Below are 19,967 nucleotides of genomic sequence, written 5' to 3'. Positions count from 1 at the left end.
AGCCTCTGGTCATAAATAAATAAATAAATAATAATGTCAACTCAAGAAAATGAAAGTATTTCCTTTGATTTTATTGCTAAAACCTCTGTAGACTGACATGTTATGCTGCTGAGCATTGTTGTACAATGCTGACCACATGATTTCGTATACCGTTACAGTACACATGTCTGTACTTTACACAGTCCTCTATGGACTTCCAATAAAACTGGGCTGTTTATGCTACTTAAATCACATATGCACCAAACCAACTTTTAAGACAAAAAAAAAGGAAAAAAAAGTATAATCAACAACTTAATATATCACAATCACAGGAAACCAACCTCAGAATACAAAGACTTAAGGTAAAAAGCACAAATATCTACATTCATAGGGGCTATTACTCAGCTGAGTATAAGGAATTGAAATGAATACTCAACTACACGTTACGTATTGTCAGCAATTACAATAATGATGGTAAAACCGACATCACTCCATTAGGTCATAACACTGACATAGCCATAATAAGTCTGGAATGCCGAACAAACTAAAAACAACAAACACAAATACCATTACAAAGTACAAGTGCAGGTGATTTTAGACTTGACTACATTTACAGCTCAATCCGCATTAGTTTACCTCTGATTCATCTTCAGTTTTGCACTGACACTATTACTGGAATGCAAGCTCGGGTGTGAAGCCCTAACAACAGCAGCAACAAAGAATGTTGCATGAGTATGGAGGGTTTACTAACAATTGGGCCTGTCTTGTTAGACAGGTATTGAAGTTACATAGATGTACAAGTTCATGAAGTTCACTATTGTGGCTGTTGAAGTGTTCTATTCAACCTGATTTTTACAAAAAAGATTTTATGTAAGAAGCAAATAACTAATAAAATATAAAAAAAAATAAAAACAGTACGAAAACAGCTTTGATCAAGAGTTACAAACCTTATTACACAAGTCAGGGTTATTTTTTCCTTCAAAAGATTGGTTTTACACACACTAATTCATCTCTGAAACAATATCAAAAAAATTTTAAAAAATACCAAGGTCAAGTTTAAAAATGTTTGATAAAATAAAATTTTTTACCTTCATAAAAAGAGATTCCTTGCACCATAGATCTAATATTATGTCATTGTATCCGTACATGATTGTTATTGCAATCATCCAACATTTTTCTTTAACTGATCAAACACAAACATCACACTGACAAAAGCCAATCATAAAAAAATTTTGTTAAAACTTTGAAAATCTTAACTGATGTTTAAGGAAATGATTCTAGTTACTGGAACAATTCAAAGGAGTAGTTTTACCTTGGTTAGATCTAGTGATTGGTTTTTCTATGGTAACCAAGGTCACCTGATTGTGCTATTTTCAAAGCATGGATAAAAATGATAATAATGAACATGAAAACTACATGTAAGCAATTAGTGTCTTGAACTGTGGCTTGATGTAAGCAGGTCAGCCTGGCATTGCACAGACAGCTTGACAGCTTGAGGCCTGGTCTACAGACTGGGGTCAGGACAATGACTAGTGGGACATTACGGTCTGACCACAACAACATGGTCCAACAGCTTCACAGCAATAACTAAAATATGAATGTACTCGAGTTCAACCAATCACAGACCACTTTAAAAGATCTCTTCATAGTTACAGATATACATATATAAATGGTGCATAAAGCGATAACTGTACAACAATGTGGAAATTGAGCCCATATGTGAAGGTAAAGAAATCAGGTTTAATATATGTCAGTTTTGCTGGCTCTGCTATATGACAATCCCTCCCGCTCTCGGATTCAATCCTCTCACACAATGTACCACAGACAAATCTACAAGATCAACACCAACGCACCACTGATATGTTACACATATATACTGTATAGATACACATCTATATTACACACCCAGTCAATAGTGTCATCAGGCAGTCTGTTCAATCAAATACTGTCTACCAATTATTTTATAATTTAATATTTCCAAATCTGTCTCAACATATACATTTCTACAATTCATGTACTGTCAGTATTATGTGATTGTGCCAGTGATGTGAATTCTACACTTGATGATTTTATTATGATAATAACACATATTTGTAACAAAATTCTGGCCATATCAGACTGTCTAGATGTCATCTTGGTGGCATTTCATTTATAGTAAAATAAAAATAAGACCACGTCTTATATAGAGCTTCCCATAGGTAACATTAAACCTTCAAAGCTCTTATAGAGGAACCCACCTAAAAGACTGCATGCCAGTGTGATGCCCTTCACAGTCTGTTTTAGCAAACACGTTGAACATCACTTTTCAAAATATTATGTAAGGAGACACACTTCAGCGTTACCTTTAAAATCAGACCAAAATTTCCAACAGACAAAGGAACAACCTTTCACCCACTTAAAACAAGAATAGGTATAGTACAAAAATTATTTTCACTAAAAATCTGTTCTAGAAGTGGTGAGGTGTTTGAAGACCAGCTTCCTTTATTGACTATATACTCCATGACAAGTTCTCTTGGACATATCTACAACATGGCAAGGAATTCTGCTATCTACCACCTGCTTGAATGTTGTTTTAACCTAACTACATCTAAGTGTGTATTGGTTGGGAAGAGGTAGATGTCTGGGTACCCCTCTGTGATATGTCAGTGAACACCCATCTTACACTGGTATGTAACATGGAAGCTCCGTCCTGGGCCAGCAGAGGTCAGCGTTAGCACTGACAGCCTGGTGCACCAGTCAACCACAGCACTGGACGAGACCCGCACTCAAGGGGCCATCACGATGTCCCATTCCAACATCAATAACAATCACACAATACAACAATTAGTTACACCAACTCCATGGACAGAACTGTGAATCTGCATCCGAATGTTACACCTCAGTTCCCATCACAACATCATATATGCCCACCTCACAGGAGGGGAGGTAACTCCTATCTAAAGCATAGAACTCCACACTTCATGACGGCTGTTTCCCCTACCTGTCAGCGATCCCCAAATCCAAGTCACTCATGCATACATGGCACAAGACGGAGACCAAATAAATTATGCCTCTAATATAAAATATTTTACAACTGAGTTCTATGTACACGAGGTCATCGTTGGCGATTTTTGCTGGGCGATCCCTTCGCAACACCGTCGGCTGCTGGTGGTTTACTGTTGGCAGCACCATCTGAAGTCAGAAACATTCAGAGTTAGCTGGCTACCTCCTGACAGCAAATACTGTCTCATTCACACAGCCCTCTTCAATGTAATGAACAAGTAACTGCCATGGTCACATAATACCTTATAATGCTTCTTACAGAACTGTTTGTGAACCTCCCTGTTTATGCTCCCTAACTGTTGTGTGTTTAAATTATCCAAGCTGTTGGTGGGAAGGTCTGCAACAACTTGCAGATGGTCATTTCCCACAGGCTTTGTCTGGTTTTCTTCCACCATAATGCTGGTCGCTGTTATATAGTGAAATGTTCTTGAGTACAATGTAAAACACCAACCAAATAAATAAATAGTCAAGCTGTATTAAAACTAAGAATAAAAAGTTACATTTTCATACAAATTTCTTTCATTCACAGACTTAAAAGCTCTCCGAAAGCATCATTTTGCGCTGCATTTTATAAAATTTCTTTTGGCACGGTTAATATATTGCCCTGACATCGTATAAACTAACCTGTTCCTGTGTGGTTTTGCATAGCAGAGCCTAGTTGCCTCTCCTTGTTCTCGAAATCCATAACCTCCTGATATATCAGTTCTACAACCAAAAACAAAAACACTTTTTATTCAAACAATGCAAAAGATTTTCTTCCACCCAAACTGAACAGCAATGCTGTAGTGTAACATACTAAATGTAAAAGAACATGAATTTTTCTGAGTACGAAGCAAATATACGGGCATCACCAATAATTTTTATTCCTGTACATGTAACTAACATATTAAAGACATCTATAGGTGTTGCCGTAATACTTGTTCATGTATTCAGCGTAACAATGAAATCACTTGATCTCTGACTTAGGCTATATCTGATGTCGGACATAGTTACCTACTCTTACTCTTCAACCTTTTCAAACACCAAAACATTTTTATCACTGGAATTTATGCATACAACTATTATAAAAATGACTCCAGAATTGATTCATTCGTGTCATTAAAGATGCACGCTTCATACAACTGTGCAAATTATTTCTCTACACTCCATAGTTCTTTAGGAATTTTTCAAAATATTTATTAAAAAAATATGAAGAATCAGGGTATAACAACGTTTATTTAGTTGAATGCTCACCTTTCCACTGTTCTACTGTGTGCTCTTTCTCATCCACAGAGTGGTCATATGGGTCAGGAGCAGGCTTAAAAAAAAAAAGAAAATACAAACAAAGTTTAGATATTAGAATTTTAATTATTGCATCAACCCTCCATTCTTCACTGAGATGAACTATATTCTGATTTTGGGGACAAAAAATTACCACACAAATAAACAGTAAATCCAAGGCAAAGAAGCAAAAAAAAATTCTAACATCATAATATAGGTTACACTAAAAAAATGCTTATAAATAAATGATTTTTAACAAGTACTTTTACACCAGATGAGCCAACTTACCGCATTGACCTCATTTTCGTCGTACCAGACATTGATATATGGATGCATGATAGCTTCATCCACGGATATCCTCTTCTCAGGGTCAATGACCAGCATTTTGGAGAGGAGCTCCCTGGCCATTTCAGCACACAGGCCAGCATGCTCTGAGCTATTCGGGGGAAATAGGCAGTCTGGGAAGAGATTCTCAAAGCTGTAGCCAGCATAGCGAGGACGATTCTCTACGTAGTTCCTCACCATAGGCTGTAATCTCTGCATGAAATCCTGAGATGGTGTACCTAGCTGCACTATGATCTTGTTCCATTGGTCAATGTCTAAGCCGAGAGTTAGGGATATTGTCAATATCACACTATGGGCTACATGCACATAGCAAATATTGCTGTATATTTTACGAGTAACCTCAAAGGAACTTCATGCAACACCACCTAAATAGGCACTGAAGACAGGTATCTACCAACAAGGCCTGATTACGTTCACATTGCCATTTCCAGATGGTTGCCATGGGAACCAGAAATCTGATCAACTCTAATCCAGTTTAATAAGAAAGTAGCTCCTCTAACAATAAACCTGTTTACCAAAGCTGGAATCGTTATGTTATGAGTTATGAGTTAAATTATGCAATTCCTATTCTGTACACATCATTTAACCTTGCTATTTCCAGTCAGTTTCCATGGAAACAAGAAACATGATCAAACAGGTTAAACAGAAGCCTAGTTCAACTCAATATGAATTTGTATAGCAAATATTAAATCATTATCTGAAGAAATTTGACTTTCTATAACAACAACATAATGCATACAGACAGAAAGATGAACATCCTCACAACACATTAAATAACACTGGTTCCATGGCTTTAGCTTTATGTGAAGCTCTACTCTGACAAATTCAGAGAGTACATCTTGTACTTGTACGTAAGCCTGCACTGAAAGGATACGGTCTGAGCCTGGGAACATCACTCCTCCACGTATGAGCTCCGCCATAATACAACCTACTGACCATATATCCACTGAAAACAACAATCATACTTCTAAATGTCAACACATACAATGTCTACCACACTGTTTTAGAGTATAAAAAATTATTTAGAAACACTCATAAGTTTCTTGCTTAAAAATGGCTATACATGCAGCTATGTATCTAATTACTGGACTGGTAATAAAAACCATAATCAAAGATTTACCACTTATACATCACTGGCCAGGTTTACAGGCAGCAGAGGACACATATACCTGACAAACTTCTGGACTTAAAACCACAGTCAAACCTGTGAGAACTAAATTTCTGTCCGCTACACCACTGAGTGGAACAATGGATTTCAGTGAGAACAACAGCTTAGCCAGCTGAGCCAGTCATAAAATGTAGTTGTATGTGCTCACAATTTGTCACAAAATGTAATTGACAAATATACCATAGACAATAGTGGTGGAACATTTATTTGCTATGAAAATAAAATTTAGCTACTGATTTAATGTCAAGTTTTTCACATAATCAGTTTTATGGGTAGAGAAAAATGGAGCGCCCAGAGTAAATCACCACCCTACAATGTATGGAAAGTTACCAAGGACAGGTTAGGACTCACCATTTTCCTTGTATCCCATGCCCAGAATGACCTCTGGAGCCCTGTAATAACGTGTGACCACATATGGGGTCATCTGGAACCCTGTTCCCGCTGTCCTGGCGAGACCAAAGTCTAGGATCTTCAGGGTGCAGTCAGACTTCACAACTATATTACTGGGCTTCAAATCCTAAATAAACGTAACATAATCGTGATGCTGATTGGCACAGAACACACTGAAAACTACAAACATAAACTTTGTTTTGAGTTAATGCTGATTCAAATGTACAGTCAACCTGTTAAATACAAAAGCATTTATATCCATAATAAAATTGTTTTGGGTGATAATGATCCAAAGACGTATTGGACTCTCCACTTAGAAGATATTACACTGCTTTATTCTACTCCAACAACGACGATTCAAACATACTTCACAGACAAACCTAGGATTCACATGTGTTCCCAATAAAACATCAAGTATTCTTTTAACATAAAGCTTGAAAACATATATGACAAAGACCTTTTCAGAGTTGGTATTGATAAAAACAGTAAAAGTCATTGTTAGCTTACTTAATCACACATTGCATGTACTGGACACCGCCACAGGCGAATGATGACTTTATTTTTTTCCATCATGTTAAATGCCTTTGCCTTTCACATCTGGCCTCAAAAGACTAAAGTTACAATCAATATATAACACATACAATACACTTGTATGTACATACCCTGTGAATAATACCAGCTGCATGCAAATGTTTGATACCACACAACATCTGATACAAAAGATAGGACATCCTCTCATGGTCCAAGTCCATCTGGATAACTTGGCATAAATTTGCATCCATTAATTCCATAACAAGGTATCTGAAAAAGCAAAGAATACTGAAATCAGCAATATGAAGTCAACATTAGTGCAAATATACTACAATGACAAATTTCACTTGAGTTCAGGTACAACTCTACTCTATTGCAGTAGAGTTCTCATCCATCAAGATCAAACAGACGGTGTTCTCTGTTTGGAGACACAAAAGAAAATAAAAAAGTAGGATCAATGGCTGTAACAGTACCTGCATTCCCTTGGTAGAATGGATACTATTTCCACTTACTAGACTCACCTAGATTGGCAAGGCTTTAAGGAGGATGTAGACATAAAACTATGTGCCAGATGCTGGCATTAGAGACAATGAGAACTGCCAGGCAGCAGGCCTGGGGACAGCCTTACAGTTGGGTAATGGTCAGACTGTCAGCTCATACCACTCAATGACCATTGCTTGATGGACTATTGATTTTATCCACAAGCCGGCAGGGAAATACAATTTTATGTCTTCGGTCAGTGTGAATGGTCATCTGGTCGGCAGTATTTTGGACGGAGGACACAAGAAAATGCCACCTCATCACCAATACATCACAATAATAGCCCACAGGCCAAACACAATTATTCCCATTCAATAGTTTTATAATGACGCCATATTGTATCTCCTCAAACATTCCAATACGGTGTTTGTGAAAGGCCATGATGTTCCAAAATAAACAGATGTGACTGACAGCCTTTCTTTCCCTGCTGGATATTATTTTATATCTGAATATTGCACAGAATGTGATTACCTGTGGAGAATGTGCGATCAGCCAAAGTTACTGAACATCAAAGCTTGCCCACTTCTTTCTTAGAACAGATTTACAGACCAGTCACTAAACAACTAAACAATCGATAGACAGAACACTTAACAAAAAATGGAGGAGATGTAGGACATGATCAATACCACGATTTTAACACCCAGACACGAGGAGCAAAAGTAGGACGTCAAGTCAAACAATAGGCCAATTTACATGTTGTCTAATGAAGCATATACTTACACATCTTGAAATTCTTTAAGGGACGTCTGAGGGGTAAACGCATTCAACAGTCCTATAATCTACAATCAGAGATAGAGGGCTACTAGATACACAGCAAAAAGGAGAAAGTGGGCTCAAGCCAAAAGTTCATAATATAACCATATATACATTTATATATATACATATAGTACTTATATGCAATATGTAGGTACATCTTAAGATACTAATTTTTTAGTCTTTTGTAAACTCTATGATATTTTATTGTTTTATTTGATTGATGTTTTATGTTGTATATAAGAATATTTCATTTAATTTGACGGCAGTCAGTATTACTGTGGGAGGAAACTGGGCAAGGCCCATCACCATCCACAAGTTGCTGGCAGATCTTCCCATACACAAACCGAGAGGAAGTCAGCAACGGCACTGGGAAAGGCTTCTAGGTCATAGTGCCATGCTCACCACCTCGTCCATGGAGGCCCCCCCACACTATGACTTATGGGGTTACAATAATCAGAACCAATAGTAACATATTAATTCAACTTTTAACATTATTTTGGTTGACAGCATTTCCTTGTTTCAACATGTTACATGTACCTGTTGCTGCCTTACATAAACAAAATGTTCAAGACACTGAACACCTCACTCCCTAAGAGTCTGACCATAGCCGAGGGTGACTCTTTTGAGCACTTTTCTCTGGGGCAACCATTAAAAGAAAAGAAAACAATCATATAATCTTTAATTACTTTGGGATGAATGGAAAAAGGCCTAAATGGCAACAAAAACTGTGAACATGTCCCGTCACTCAAACCCTATGCAAATATGGGTAAAAGCTAAAACAGGGTTCATGGGGTGTCACCAGAAACAGCTGCATTCTTGGGTGATAGAAATAATTTGTGCCTGATTGGTTAAACTTCACAACATGGCAGCTCTTCAGATTTTCTCAATGTGTGCATTTTAGCTCACTCTGAACTGCGAGATCTTGGTTACGCAACATCACAAAAACAAAGAAATGGTAGCAAGGCTAACAAACAGCTCGTAGGTAAGAGGCACATAAATGAAAAACTTCAGCTGAATACATAACGTATTGAAATGGTTAATTTGGTAATCTTAGGTAATTAATATGCACACAGAGCATCAGTGAGGGAACATCTCCCTTGTGTCACTGTGCTTTATATGCACGTAAAACTTCAAGTCAATACTTTTTGCGATACCACCCCTAACATTTTGTTTACCACTGAATATAATACATAATACGCTAGTCAGGAACTTGGTAGATTACGGTATTTAATACGTACACAGAATCAACAATGGAAAATTTCCTTCGTGCTATTGTGCTCTACACATGTGCAAACCCTGAGTTGAATACATGTAGCACTTTTTAAAGTACCACCCCTAACATTTTGTTTAACTTTACTTTCCCTGTTATCGGACGCCGACACTCACGGTGTGACATAAGCCACTCCTGTACAAAGCACAGGCGAGCTAAATAGGTATGCTTTTAAACTTTTAAGTGGAATAGCACATGAATGTATACTTGTATATACATTTTATTTAGTGTTGTCTTTCTAACTGAACCAGTGAACCTGTCACAAGAACAAATTCTGAAGGTTTTGGTAGAGCCAGCTTGTGGTTCTCCCTGACAGATTCCTATCTTGTAACATGCAGTCCTAAACATCACTTTAGGATGTTCCATGTACATATACATATATTAAAAAAAAACCATGCTAAGCTAAAAAACACCAGGCAAGTCAGTACCAGCTGAAGTGGAACACAGGTCATCGCTGGTCAAGTGACAGTGGTATGGTATGTGCTGGCATATGTATGTAACCAGCATTCTGAATGTGACAAAACTTAGTTAAATGTACAATCAACTCTTGAGCAAAACTCTCAGGCCTTGAATCTGATGTATGCTGTCACAATCCTACACTTTTGCACTCCTGAAAAAAATCTACATGTATATGTGCTAATAACACCAGAATTTATGTGTGTAAATCACATAATTTTTCAAATGTAAACTTACTCAGATTGCTTCTGCCATGCAGCAGATTTGCTAACAAACTGTAAAATGTGCACGGGACACAGGTGGAAAAGCGGACTGGTATTAAAGTGTCAAACTAATCCACCCAGCTTTCTCATTTATCATTTAGGAACCTTTTGCCCAACACATAGCGTTCCCTGGTGTGGAGGATACAGAGAATATCTACTATTACAGCTATTGATTTAAGGGCATTAAGAGGTGTTATGCCACCTGCCTCATGCCCAGCTTAAAACTATTTTTGACTGGCTAGGATCCCACGCTCATCCTACAAACCTTAGTAGGTTCATTCATCAAGTAATACCCATTATTCCAATTGTAATACATGTACACTCATAATACATTCTACTAGCTTCTTCAGCATTATGAACTGTTTTGTTGGGCACACACTGAGTTTAAGCCTTCAAGAGAACAGCATCCTTTGCGGCAATTTGTGTGTGTCAGTAAATGGGTCACATCATGTGTTCCTGCTTGACTTACACATTCACTGCAATGTCAGGCAAAATTGGAAGCAAAACAAAATGTCTGTGCATGTATAGTCTTCCAAGACAAGTCTCAAAAGAAGCATCTTTATGGTAAACCTTGCTAACAGTTCATAACCTAGAAAAGAAATCCTCATGATCAATCCTCACAGACACTAACCTTTTCTTCAAACTGAAAAGACTCCACAATACTGATCCAAATGAATGACTTGCAAGGGGGCCTTTGTGGCGAAGGTGAAGCGCAATCATCCAGAAGCCTCTCACCAATGCAGTCACTGTGAGTCCAGCTCATGCTGGCTCCCTCTCTGTCCGTGCTTGGGAAGGTCTGCCAGCCACCTGCAGGTGTTTGTAGGTTTCCCCCGAGCTCTACCCGGTTTCCTCCCACCATAATGTAGACCATCATCGTACAAGTGAAATATTCTTCAGTACGGCATAAAACACTAATCAAATAAATTAAATAAACAAATGAAAAGACCGACAAGTCAATACCCATAAGCATATAATGTACTTCCTACAACTACATGTACCATTAATTCTAACACAATTTAATATACACAAACATCTGAAGAGAATGTTTCTTTGGACAGGTTTCTTCTTGACGATGTGAACAAAGTAGTATGCACATGTACTGTACACATTATACGAGTCTTGGTATCTCACAAGGTTCATTGCAAACCTTGCCACTTGTCTGAAGTCATTCCCTGCCCTTCATGTACACATACGCATGTAAAGCACATATCATGATGTACCTCCACATATATATGTATTCATCCAAGTACAAGTACAATCGAATTTATCTTGACTGAGAATGTAATAGAAGCCTAATTACTGCCGACTATCCCTTTGACAGCACTCTTATCGGTGCGAGGCACAGATAACAGCCCTACCCTGATTTGAGCAAATCACAGACTGGTTTGAAGGTCTACCAGAAAGCTGCCAGACATGGCTTCCGTTACCCAAACTCTTGTCACGGATGACAAGATTAGATTTGCATTCACTGTCACTTTGGTATTTACCACTTCTGCCTGCTTAGACACAACAGTTAGGGCAGGACATACATCCTGGTGTCTAGTGTGGAATCAGCCCAGCTTAACTACAGCAGGATAAAACTATCTTCAACCACAAAAAAAGAAAAAAAAAAGGAAATAGAACACACACAAATGGATGTAGATGTCATATGTTCAGAAGTCTCCATATTATCTCTTTTTTTCCACAGGATTACAATGTAAAATGTATCAAGGACATAATATTTGACGTGAAATATAATAGGTCATTTATATGATAACCTTGACAATAAAATAATAGCAATACTTACATTCTTGTGGTTGACCAACTTCATCAGCACAAACTCTCTGTAGGCTCTTTTAGCATGGGTTACATTTTGGAATGGCCGGCTGAGTTTCTTTATGGCCACATGAGTGGAGGTGCTTAAATCTAGAGCAGCACTGAAAGAAACAAAAATCAGACACACAGTTAATGTGTGTTCTAATGCTACTGAAATTATTATGTTCTTACATGGTATGGGTTACCATTATCATGGTAGAACAGTGGACGCTATAACTATGATCTTGTGACCTTCAGGTTGTGTACAACTAGGTTAACCATACATCGATGGTTCTTCCATCATGGAACTGGTAATCATCAAGTGAAGCTAGACCATGCACTAACATGATAAAATTAAACAACCTTCCTTCTCTTACACCATAACTTATCGGTTCGTCCAATCTGGTCAGAAAAAAATGACCCCTTGAGAATGGGGAGACCTGATTTATTTGCACAAGTTGTGGACAGGAATTCCTCAGCAAGAGATACAGCTGTGGTAAAGTGAAACTCATCCTGTAATGAGCTGTGAAACCGGTCAGCTGGGGAATATTGATTACTAATCAGGCAGCCAGTAAAACCCTGTTTAGCAATGATTAAGCACAGAAAGCTGATAGAGATGGGATCAACCACCATAAATCACCCGAACTATATCTGTAAACGAACCCTTATAACATGTAACTTGATAGTAAATCACTTCAAAAGCACAGGTACCAATGAACTTGTGCTCTGCATGGTGCAATAACACAGAGCGAGAGGTATACATATGTATAGCCATTGGTACATGTAAAATACATTGTGGCTGTTACATTTATCTGTGTGTGTACAGTGTATATATATTCTGTCTACAATGAAATGAATGCTACTCCTTTCGCTAAGATGCTGAAGAATGAGATATAAACATTTATACAAAATTCTAAAGTAAATACACAGCAATGCATGTACATGTATGTCTTCCAGGCACTGGCATGAGTTATAAACTGAATATTGGTTCTTAAAATTGAGTTAATTTTGGCGTCACAAACTGAATATTTACATTAATGCTAAAGTTTAAGGAGAGAAACAACTACACTCAATTTAGTTGCCGATAAATGAATGTTGAGAAAACGTGAGAAAACTGAATTTGTTCAGCTAATCTTTCTGAAACAAATTAAAAGCGTTTCTCAGGTGATTGGCTGTTAGTAGTTACAGCAATGTACATTGTCCAATTTCCGTTATCTTGCCAAAGCACATTCACACATATTACTGAGTGAAAATTTACCTTGCGAAACCTTTACTTTTTAGCAAGTGATTTTTGCGTAACCCATGGGTTACACCAAAATCGGTTTTGTAAAGTCGGTTATGAAATTGAAGTACATTTAAGTAAGTGGACAAGTTTTATCTTACACTGGACACTCCCAGTATAGTAAGCACCATTCATATTCCATTAGTGGTTGGCAACAGTTTATTACCAGGTAAAGGTAAATGCTGTAATAATTCAATTGTCTTCGTTCAAAGAACTATATGTGACTGGTTACTGATGACATGAGAAAACGTTTTTAAAAAGTTTAGGTACTAGAGGATTGTATTCAAGAAATCAGCAGTGAACTTTTAATACTGCGTAAGATGTCAGGGGGCCTACCTTCCTCACATTAGTCTTATACATAAGTCCTCTGTAAATCGATCTAAAGTTTTCAGCTACATAAGACTGGAGATGTTGACATTTGTAAGGGATTTGCTATATTGTTGTAAAGTTTATAGTAAGCAGAGTAGATGCATGTCCCAAGTCCTAAGTCTCATTTTACCAACCAGAGTTTGTACCTATATATTTGATGCCATTTTTTCCTCAATGGTGTTAAAACTCAGCTGGCCCACAATTTTTTTTTTTTATCCTAACTCTTCCCAGCCAGGCGAAGATAATCCCCAGACCAGTGGGCCAGCCGTTATTTCAACCCCTGATTCACGTTCAGCTGTTGTCAATTTTCTCACCAAATAAAGTTTCATCAGCCCACGCAGTTGATGCAGACATGACAACTTACCGCCTCTTTTTACTTTATTTTTTGTGCCATTTTGCGTGAACACTAAATCGTTCATCCGTTTCTAAATATGCATAACCTCTGTGTGAACTATACAATCATTCGCCAATTTTTGAGGGTAGCATCACTGTTTTTGTATTTGTCCCCACAGTATGCAGACTTGGTCAGTCAGTGGTAAGATGTAGCTGTGTCAATAAGCATAATATTGTAAAAGTGTCACAAAAGCAGAATCGTAAGAAATTCAGTTTATCCGGCCGGGGAGAAAAATGTAAGGCAAGTAGGCCCAATTTATTACAGCTAAGTTTACATGTATTATACATATCTACTATTTTGTCTGTCAAATAAAAAATACAACATAAAATTTAGCTTGGTTTATAAAATGTATTTAACTCAGTAAAAACTCAATTTTTGAGTTTTAGTTCGTAAAATTTGAACTTCTATGAATCCTTGAACACGGTAATAGCATATCCATGTATGCTCATAGAACAACATACTAGGTACATGTAACTGTAATGCGCCCAGTCAGGGTGCCTAACACTTGTGTTCTACTAAATTAAAGACATACAAACACATAAATGTATAGGGCAAGTGATAGAATGCAACTAGCTATTCCATAATACTCCCAATACAGAAACAGCAGGGGGGGAGGGGGGGGCAAATCAGTTTTCTTCATCTTCCCTTGGTCACAGGTTCTTCAAAAGTATACCATCACACAACAATTTTTATATAATGCTTAAATACTTACCATACAATACCCTGAGCTCCCGATCCAATGGGTCGCAAATTTTGGTAGCGCCGTAAAATTGTGAATGTGGAATCTCCCACTACTTCTGTGTAAAACTGTCCTGGATGCTTGCCAGAACTCATGATGAACCACAAGAAATACTAATATAATGTCATGAATATAGCCATGAGTTTGACAAGGCAAAGAGCAGAGACAGATGCTTTGTGTATCAAACTTCAGGTAATTCGCTGCGAGCCTGGCATTAGGCAAATCCAACACACTGACAGACACCTGAAAACAAAAAAAAGTCTTTTTTTGATGCATTCAAATGAGCAGCTCATTACTCCTTCTATATGCAGCTTCATGATGGCAACAGAGATACATGTTCATGTTCAAGTACATGACAAATACAAGCAACTTAATATACGTCTTCCTAATCCTTGCAGGCATTTACAGATTTTAACCAACATTTGTATGATTTCTCTTCTTCAAGAATAGATTTAAATCATCCTTCAACTACAAAAAGAAATGCGTGTCGAATGTAGCTTAAGCTCAGATGTCCTGATGTCAAAGAGCATATCAGGTTGCTGAAAGCTACAAAGGTTTTCTTACTGTCATAAAAGCTGTGTTCAACATATAAAGTCAGCCTAAGCCTCTAGCTAAAAACAAGAGATACATAGAGGGTACACAAGCAGATCCTGCGGATGGCTTGAATAAGGAGCTAACTAGAAACAGAAACATTTATAAATCATTTATAAACCTTATTTGACTCAACCGCAAGATACATAACTTTCACGTACATGTATTATATGTGAATACATATTTTAAAACTTTGGATGTAAAAAATGTTTCACTTCTTTCATTTCTTACACATAAAGAAGGTGGTCTGTTTTTCCAGTGAAAAGAAACTGGTACAATGTACTTCCCTAAAATATTTCATCTGAAAATTTACTGTTTAATTGGACAACAGTTGAATATAATAAAATAACTACCAGTCCCAACCCAGATTTGCCCTACACCACTGAACAGTAAATGATGCATATACACATGTACATGTAGCTTGAGGATTAATGAGAGTGAGTGAAAGTTTTAACGTCGCTTTCAACAATATCTCAGTTTTATCGCGACAATAAAACGTCAAGTAGTCGATCTACCACGGAGAAGTCGTTTGCTAGTCAGTCAAAAGGACATCAGAAGTCACATAACAAACACAGACAGTAGTTTAAAATCATAGCTTTCTAACCATACCAATGGCAGAGAGAAAATCAAAAATAGTATCACTTTCCACAGAATTGAAAAGTTCCGCAAGAGAGCTCACGTAATAAAAAGAATCTCGCCCAGGAGCAAAGGTGCCACAGTCAAGCAATATGTGCTTGACTGTGAAGCGTTGATCACAAGCAAAACAAATAGGAGCATCTTCTCCTTTCAACAAATACCCATGCATAGCATGTACATGACCGAATATGGAACGTCAGTTTGGGTAGTAACGGAATGCAGAGCTGCCTTAGCGGCTTCATCTGCAGCAGTATTCCCTGGGATACCCATATGCCCGAGCACCCAACAAAAGACAATGATAAAATCTTCATTAAGACGTTTGAGCATCTCCCTGATGAGGATTTATGAGAATGCAATTACCCCAGACCCCAGCAACCAACTGGCTCATATCCCTTCTATGTGAAGCAATGTGCCAGTAGCTAAATCTGGTTACATTATCACAACTTCATGAACCTGTAGCAAAAGTGATAGCCTCCAGTAATCTGTCCTTGAGACATCCAACAGATGGGTGGGAATAGCCCATTTGTAGACAAGAGAAATCAGTGCACTTAAACACTTTCCTCTCAGACTGCTATTATAGGAGCATATGACAACAGTGTTACCTCAATAGTGACAGTTTAAATGGCAGTCATTCAACACTTCTTATAGAATTGATCTTATGAATGTCGTAACTAGGAGATAAGAGCAAGAGAGAGCTGACATAGTATTGCAAAGCAGATGTCCACGATGAGACATCAGTTCATATGCAACCATACTATGTACAAGGTAAAAGTAACTGGACTAACAACGATTTAAAGTGTCTAAACATCTGAAACCTTATATACAGTAGCAAACAATATTGTTATCAATGCCTGTCCTTTCTCCAATACATAAATTGCATTCAAGAAAATTAATAAACATTACAACCATGGTAAATATTCACTATGAAACTACAGAAACTGGGAAGAATATTAACACAGAGGTGAAACATTCATGTACATGTACTGCACTGTGCACAATGAACATGTCTCATGTATTAGGCATGATACTTGTGTCAAACATTAAATTTACTACATGTACCATCCTTTCTTATGTCATTCAGTGGGTTGACAATGTCAGAAACACAATCACCCTAGACACAGCAGAGATCAGACAAACAACACATCCTGGTTCAGACTGCTATTTATATACTTGACATCCAGTATTTTTATGCTGTGTAAATATACAGGCAACAGCCCACTACATGTATCTACATAATCTGTGGTTTTGGCCATCTCTGAGAATGAGCTCTGCTCTGGAGTCAGATTCAGGGGAATCCCACCTGGCACACATGCACCTGTGTATGCTGATAATACTGAATATCACACTTGGAGAAGACTTAATTTCACACCACATGTATACACCATTAATACTGTATCAGACCATGTGACTCACTTGAATCGTTAGATTAGTTTTGTGTGTCAATGCTGGTAACTGATACATATATGTATCAAGACTTAATTACATTTACATGTATTTCACTGATGCTGTACATTGAACTGCAGATGCTTTGGGAACACAACCCCATCTGGTTAGGTACACTGTAAATGTCAGATCCAGCACTGCTCTTGGCAGCCAATCAACCAATATACACAGCCAATGCACATGAATGCTATATATATGGTTATCTTGACATATTCAGCAAAGGTACATGCAATAAAATATGGGTTTGAATAAAATGCTTTTTGCAACAAATTCTGCTTCAGCTAGATGTCTCAATACATAGGTTTTAACTTCCACTGACAATCTATTTCCATTCACCTGTGATATCATAAATGTATGTTTTTTTTAAACCAATCAGTAAACAAAATTGCCATGAAAACTGACCTCCATATTTGTCAAATTCTGAGTTGTACATCGTCATGTACATCCTCAGAATAAATGCACATGAAATAAATGATGATTGAACAGACATGCATGACCTCACAACTGACTACACAATGCAGACATGTAATCCACATAAACCAGAGAATAAATACCGATACCGCTAATTATATAATGGTAAAAACACAGCAATACCATGGATACACAGAGAAGCCAGGATAACAAAATTCACTGTCATGTTCAGAAGTCTGTAAACTGAAAAACAGCTATCTTTCAGCCTTAAAGGTTCAGTTTCTCTTCTATTTTCCTCCTATATATGATGTTTCTCAAATGTGATACAGGACTTCCAATATCTTTTTAAGGAAAACGCAAAGGCTACCCTGGAAAAGTAGCCACTTATCTGTCTAAATGAAATAAAATAGAAGCTTTGGCCTACGTAGACAGCTACCTGCTCAAAATTTTACCTAAGTACAGGGTTACAAATACATGTACAGCTGGTGACTGCCTTCTAATAAAGTTAAAACCCTCTGGTGATGTCAAGATTAAAAACGAAACCCTATAAGTCCAAACAGTTTGATCAGATAAGTCAGAAGAACAAAAACGCATAATAAAACCAATGTGTCATTAAGGGACTCTTGTGCAACCCCAAAATTCTTTTAAATTCGACCCTTTGTCATATGCAAAAGTCAGGTGAATTTAATAAATATCCACAAACATTCACTTTTCCAACCAATTTTTCTTTTGCTTGACATGCTCAAGAAAGGATTGAGAAATATTTCACTAAGCCAACTCAGTATTTCATGTGTCTCGCACATTTATGTAAAACAATGTAAGGGTCTCGCAAAGTAACGCAGGTAAAAGGCATGATTTGTGGTAGACACATGGATAGAAATAAGGCCCCGAAAATAAAAAGGCCAGCACTTTTGATTTCCAAGTCAACTGGCCCGTCCTGAAATGGCTCTTGGAAATTGAAAAAAGCATCAAATGAACAAGGTAATAAAGTATATAGTGTATTATTATCTCCATTCAAATATGACTGGTTACTGATGACATTAAATTTTTTTTAAAGAAATGAGCTGTGAATTTTTATTACAGAAGAAAGAAGATGCTGGCCTTTAGGCTGAAAACTCCCGTGAGGATGAGATCAAATTTAGAAGCAACTTTTTTAAGCCATCCTGATTCCCTCCGCTTCTGCTGTTTCACCTGCTGCATCATAGACAACAAAATACTGTGCCAAAAGGTCTTCACACATTCCTGTTCACAGCTCTGATACTTTCAATGTACGTCTTAAGACCTGTCCATTCATTGGCACCATTGGCAGCTGCGTACAACCACATCTTTTAGCCATTTTTATATGCAAGAACTCTGGCGTAAACTCTAGAGGGATTGTGTGTCGCATATACTGCTTTGCAGCAAACTTTACTGAGAGGGCACTCAAACATCAATAGTCCTAGACTGCTCCGACATTCGGTCAAGGATGGCCCCAAACCCACATCAATGCAAGCTCCATTTAAAACCTGATGCAGTTGCTGTGGCAGTTTGTTTTGCCAAATCTAACGCCAGAGCAATCTCAGACTTAAATACAGGCAGAGTGTGATAACCGGATGCACAAGTCATCCGGGCTTAGGATGTCACCCAGTGGTCCCCTTGTAGCAGTCAATATAACCCATTCTTAGAGCGGTGTTTTCTGGTCACCTCTTCAATCAACTGACATCATACCTCTCCCCAAACTTCACATACTGACTCCCAGACTTCAAATTGGAAATTTGCAATTAACTGACAGTACCACTCATTGATGCCAAACATAATCCTAAAGTTGAGATCTAAAAGCTTCAAATAGGGTTTTGGGTTCAGCACCTGAGTAGTAGAATAGGAAACACAGCTTTCACTTTGCAACTGGGGTTGAAAACAAATCATTTCATCAACAATTCTGCTGATGGTACGCTTAGTAAACCTCAACAGACAGAGTAAAAAACCAGTACTTCTTCAAACGACCAAATACAAATGGTTGAAGAGATCAATGTGCCACCACCCACACACTTGATACATCTTAGCCATTTAGCTACAGTACAGAATTCGTACTGGCATTGCTACTGTGAAAATTTATTCCACTTGGACCAGCCTTGGGTTCATGTCAAATTATTTCACAGTGCACAAGGTGTACGACACCAAACAAAATAAGCCCATGTTCAAATAAAGTCACAAAAATACTTACCAACTGCTGAATCGGGATTATTAATGAGTGGAATAAGCAGGGAGACGGCTTTTTCAGATGTCAAAACTGTCTACATCGACTCACTTCCACCATAATCTGACTTGA

At 37.6% G+C, this 19,967-nt stretch overlaps 1 protein-coding gene across 1 annotated transcript; it reads right to left on the bottom strand.

Annotated features, from left to right (window-relative positions):
- Window positions 1–68: 68 nt before the first annotated feature.
- On the bottom strand, window positions 69–19,959 carry LOC135466734 (stress-activated protein kinase JNK-like). Its single transcript, XM_064744396.1, has 11 exons — window positions 19,863–19,959; window positions 14,552–14,821; window positions 11,787–11,916; window positions 7,976–8,034; window positions 6,847–6,985; window positions 6,146–6,311; window positions 5,501–5,572; window positions 4,570–4,880; window positions 4,255–4,318; window positions 3,646–3,726; window positions 69–3,150 (listed from the first exon to the last, which is right to left on the bottom strand). Exons 2-11 carry the CDS (start codon window positions 14,671–14,673, stop codon window positions 3,074–3,076), a joined length of 1,221 nt encoding a protein of 406 aa, XP_064600466.1. The 5' UTR covers window positions 14,674–14,821; window positions 19,863–19,959; the 3' UTR covers window positions 69–3,073.
- Window positions 19,960–19,967: the final 8 nt, after the last annotated feature.

Source organism: Liolophura sinensis, chromosome 1 (genome assembly GCF_032854445.1).
Source record: "Liolophura sinensis isolate JHLJ2023 chromosome 1, CUHK_Ljap_v2, whole genome shotgun sequence".
Lineage (NCBI taxonomy): Eukaryota > Metazoa > Mollusca > Polyplacophora > Chitonida > Chitonidae > Liolophura > Liolophura sinensis.
The sequence above is the reverse complement of the archived record's forward strand: the minus strand, read 5'-3'. Positions and strand labels throughout refer to the sequence as shown.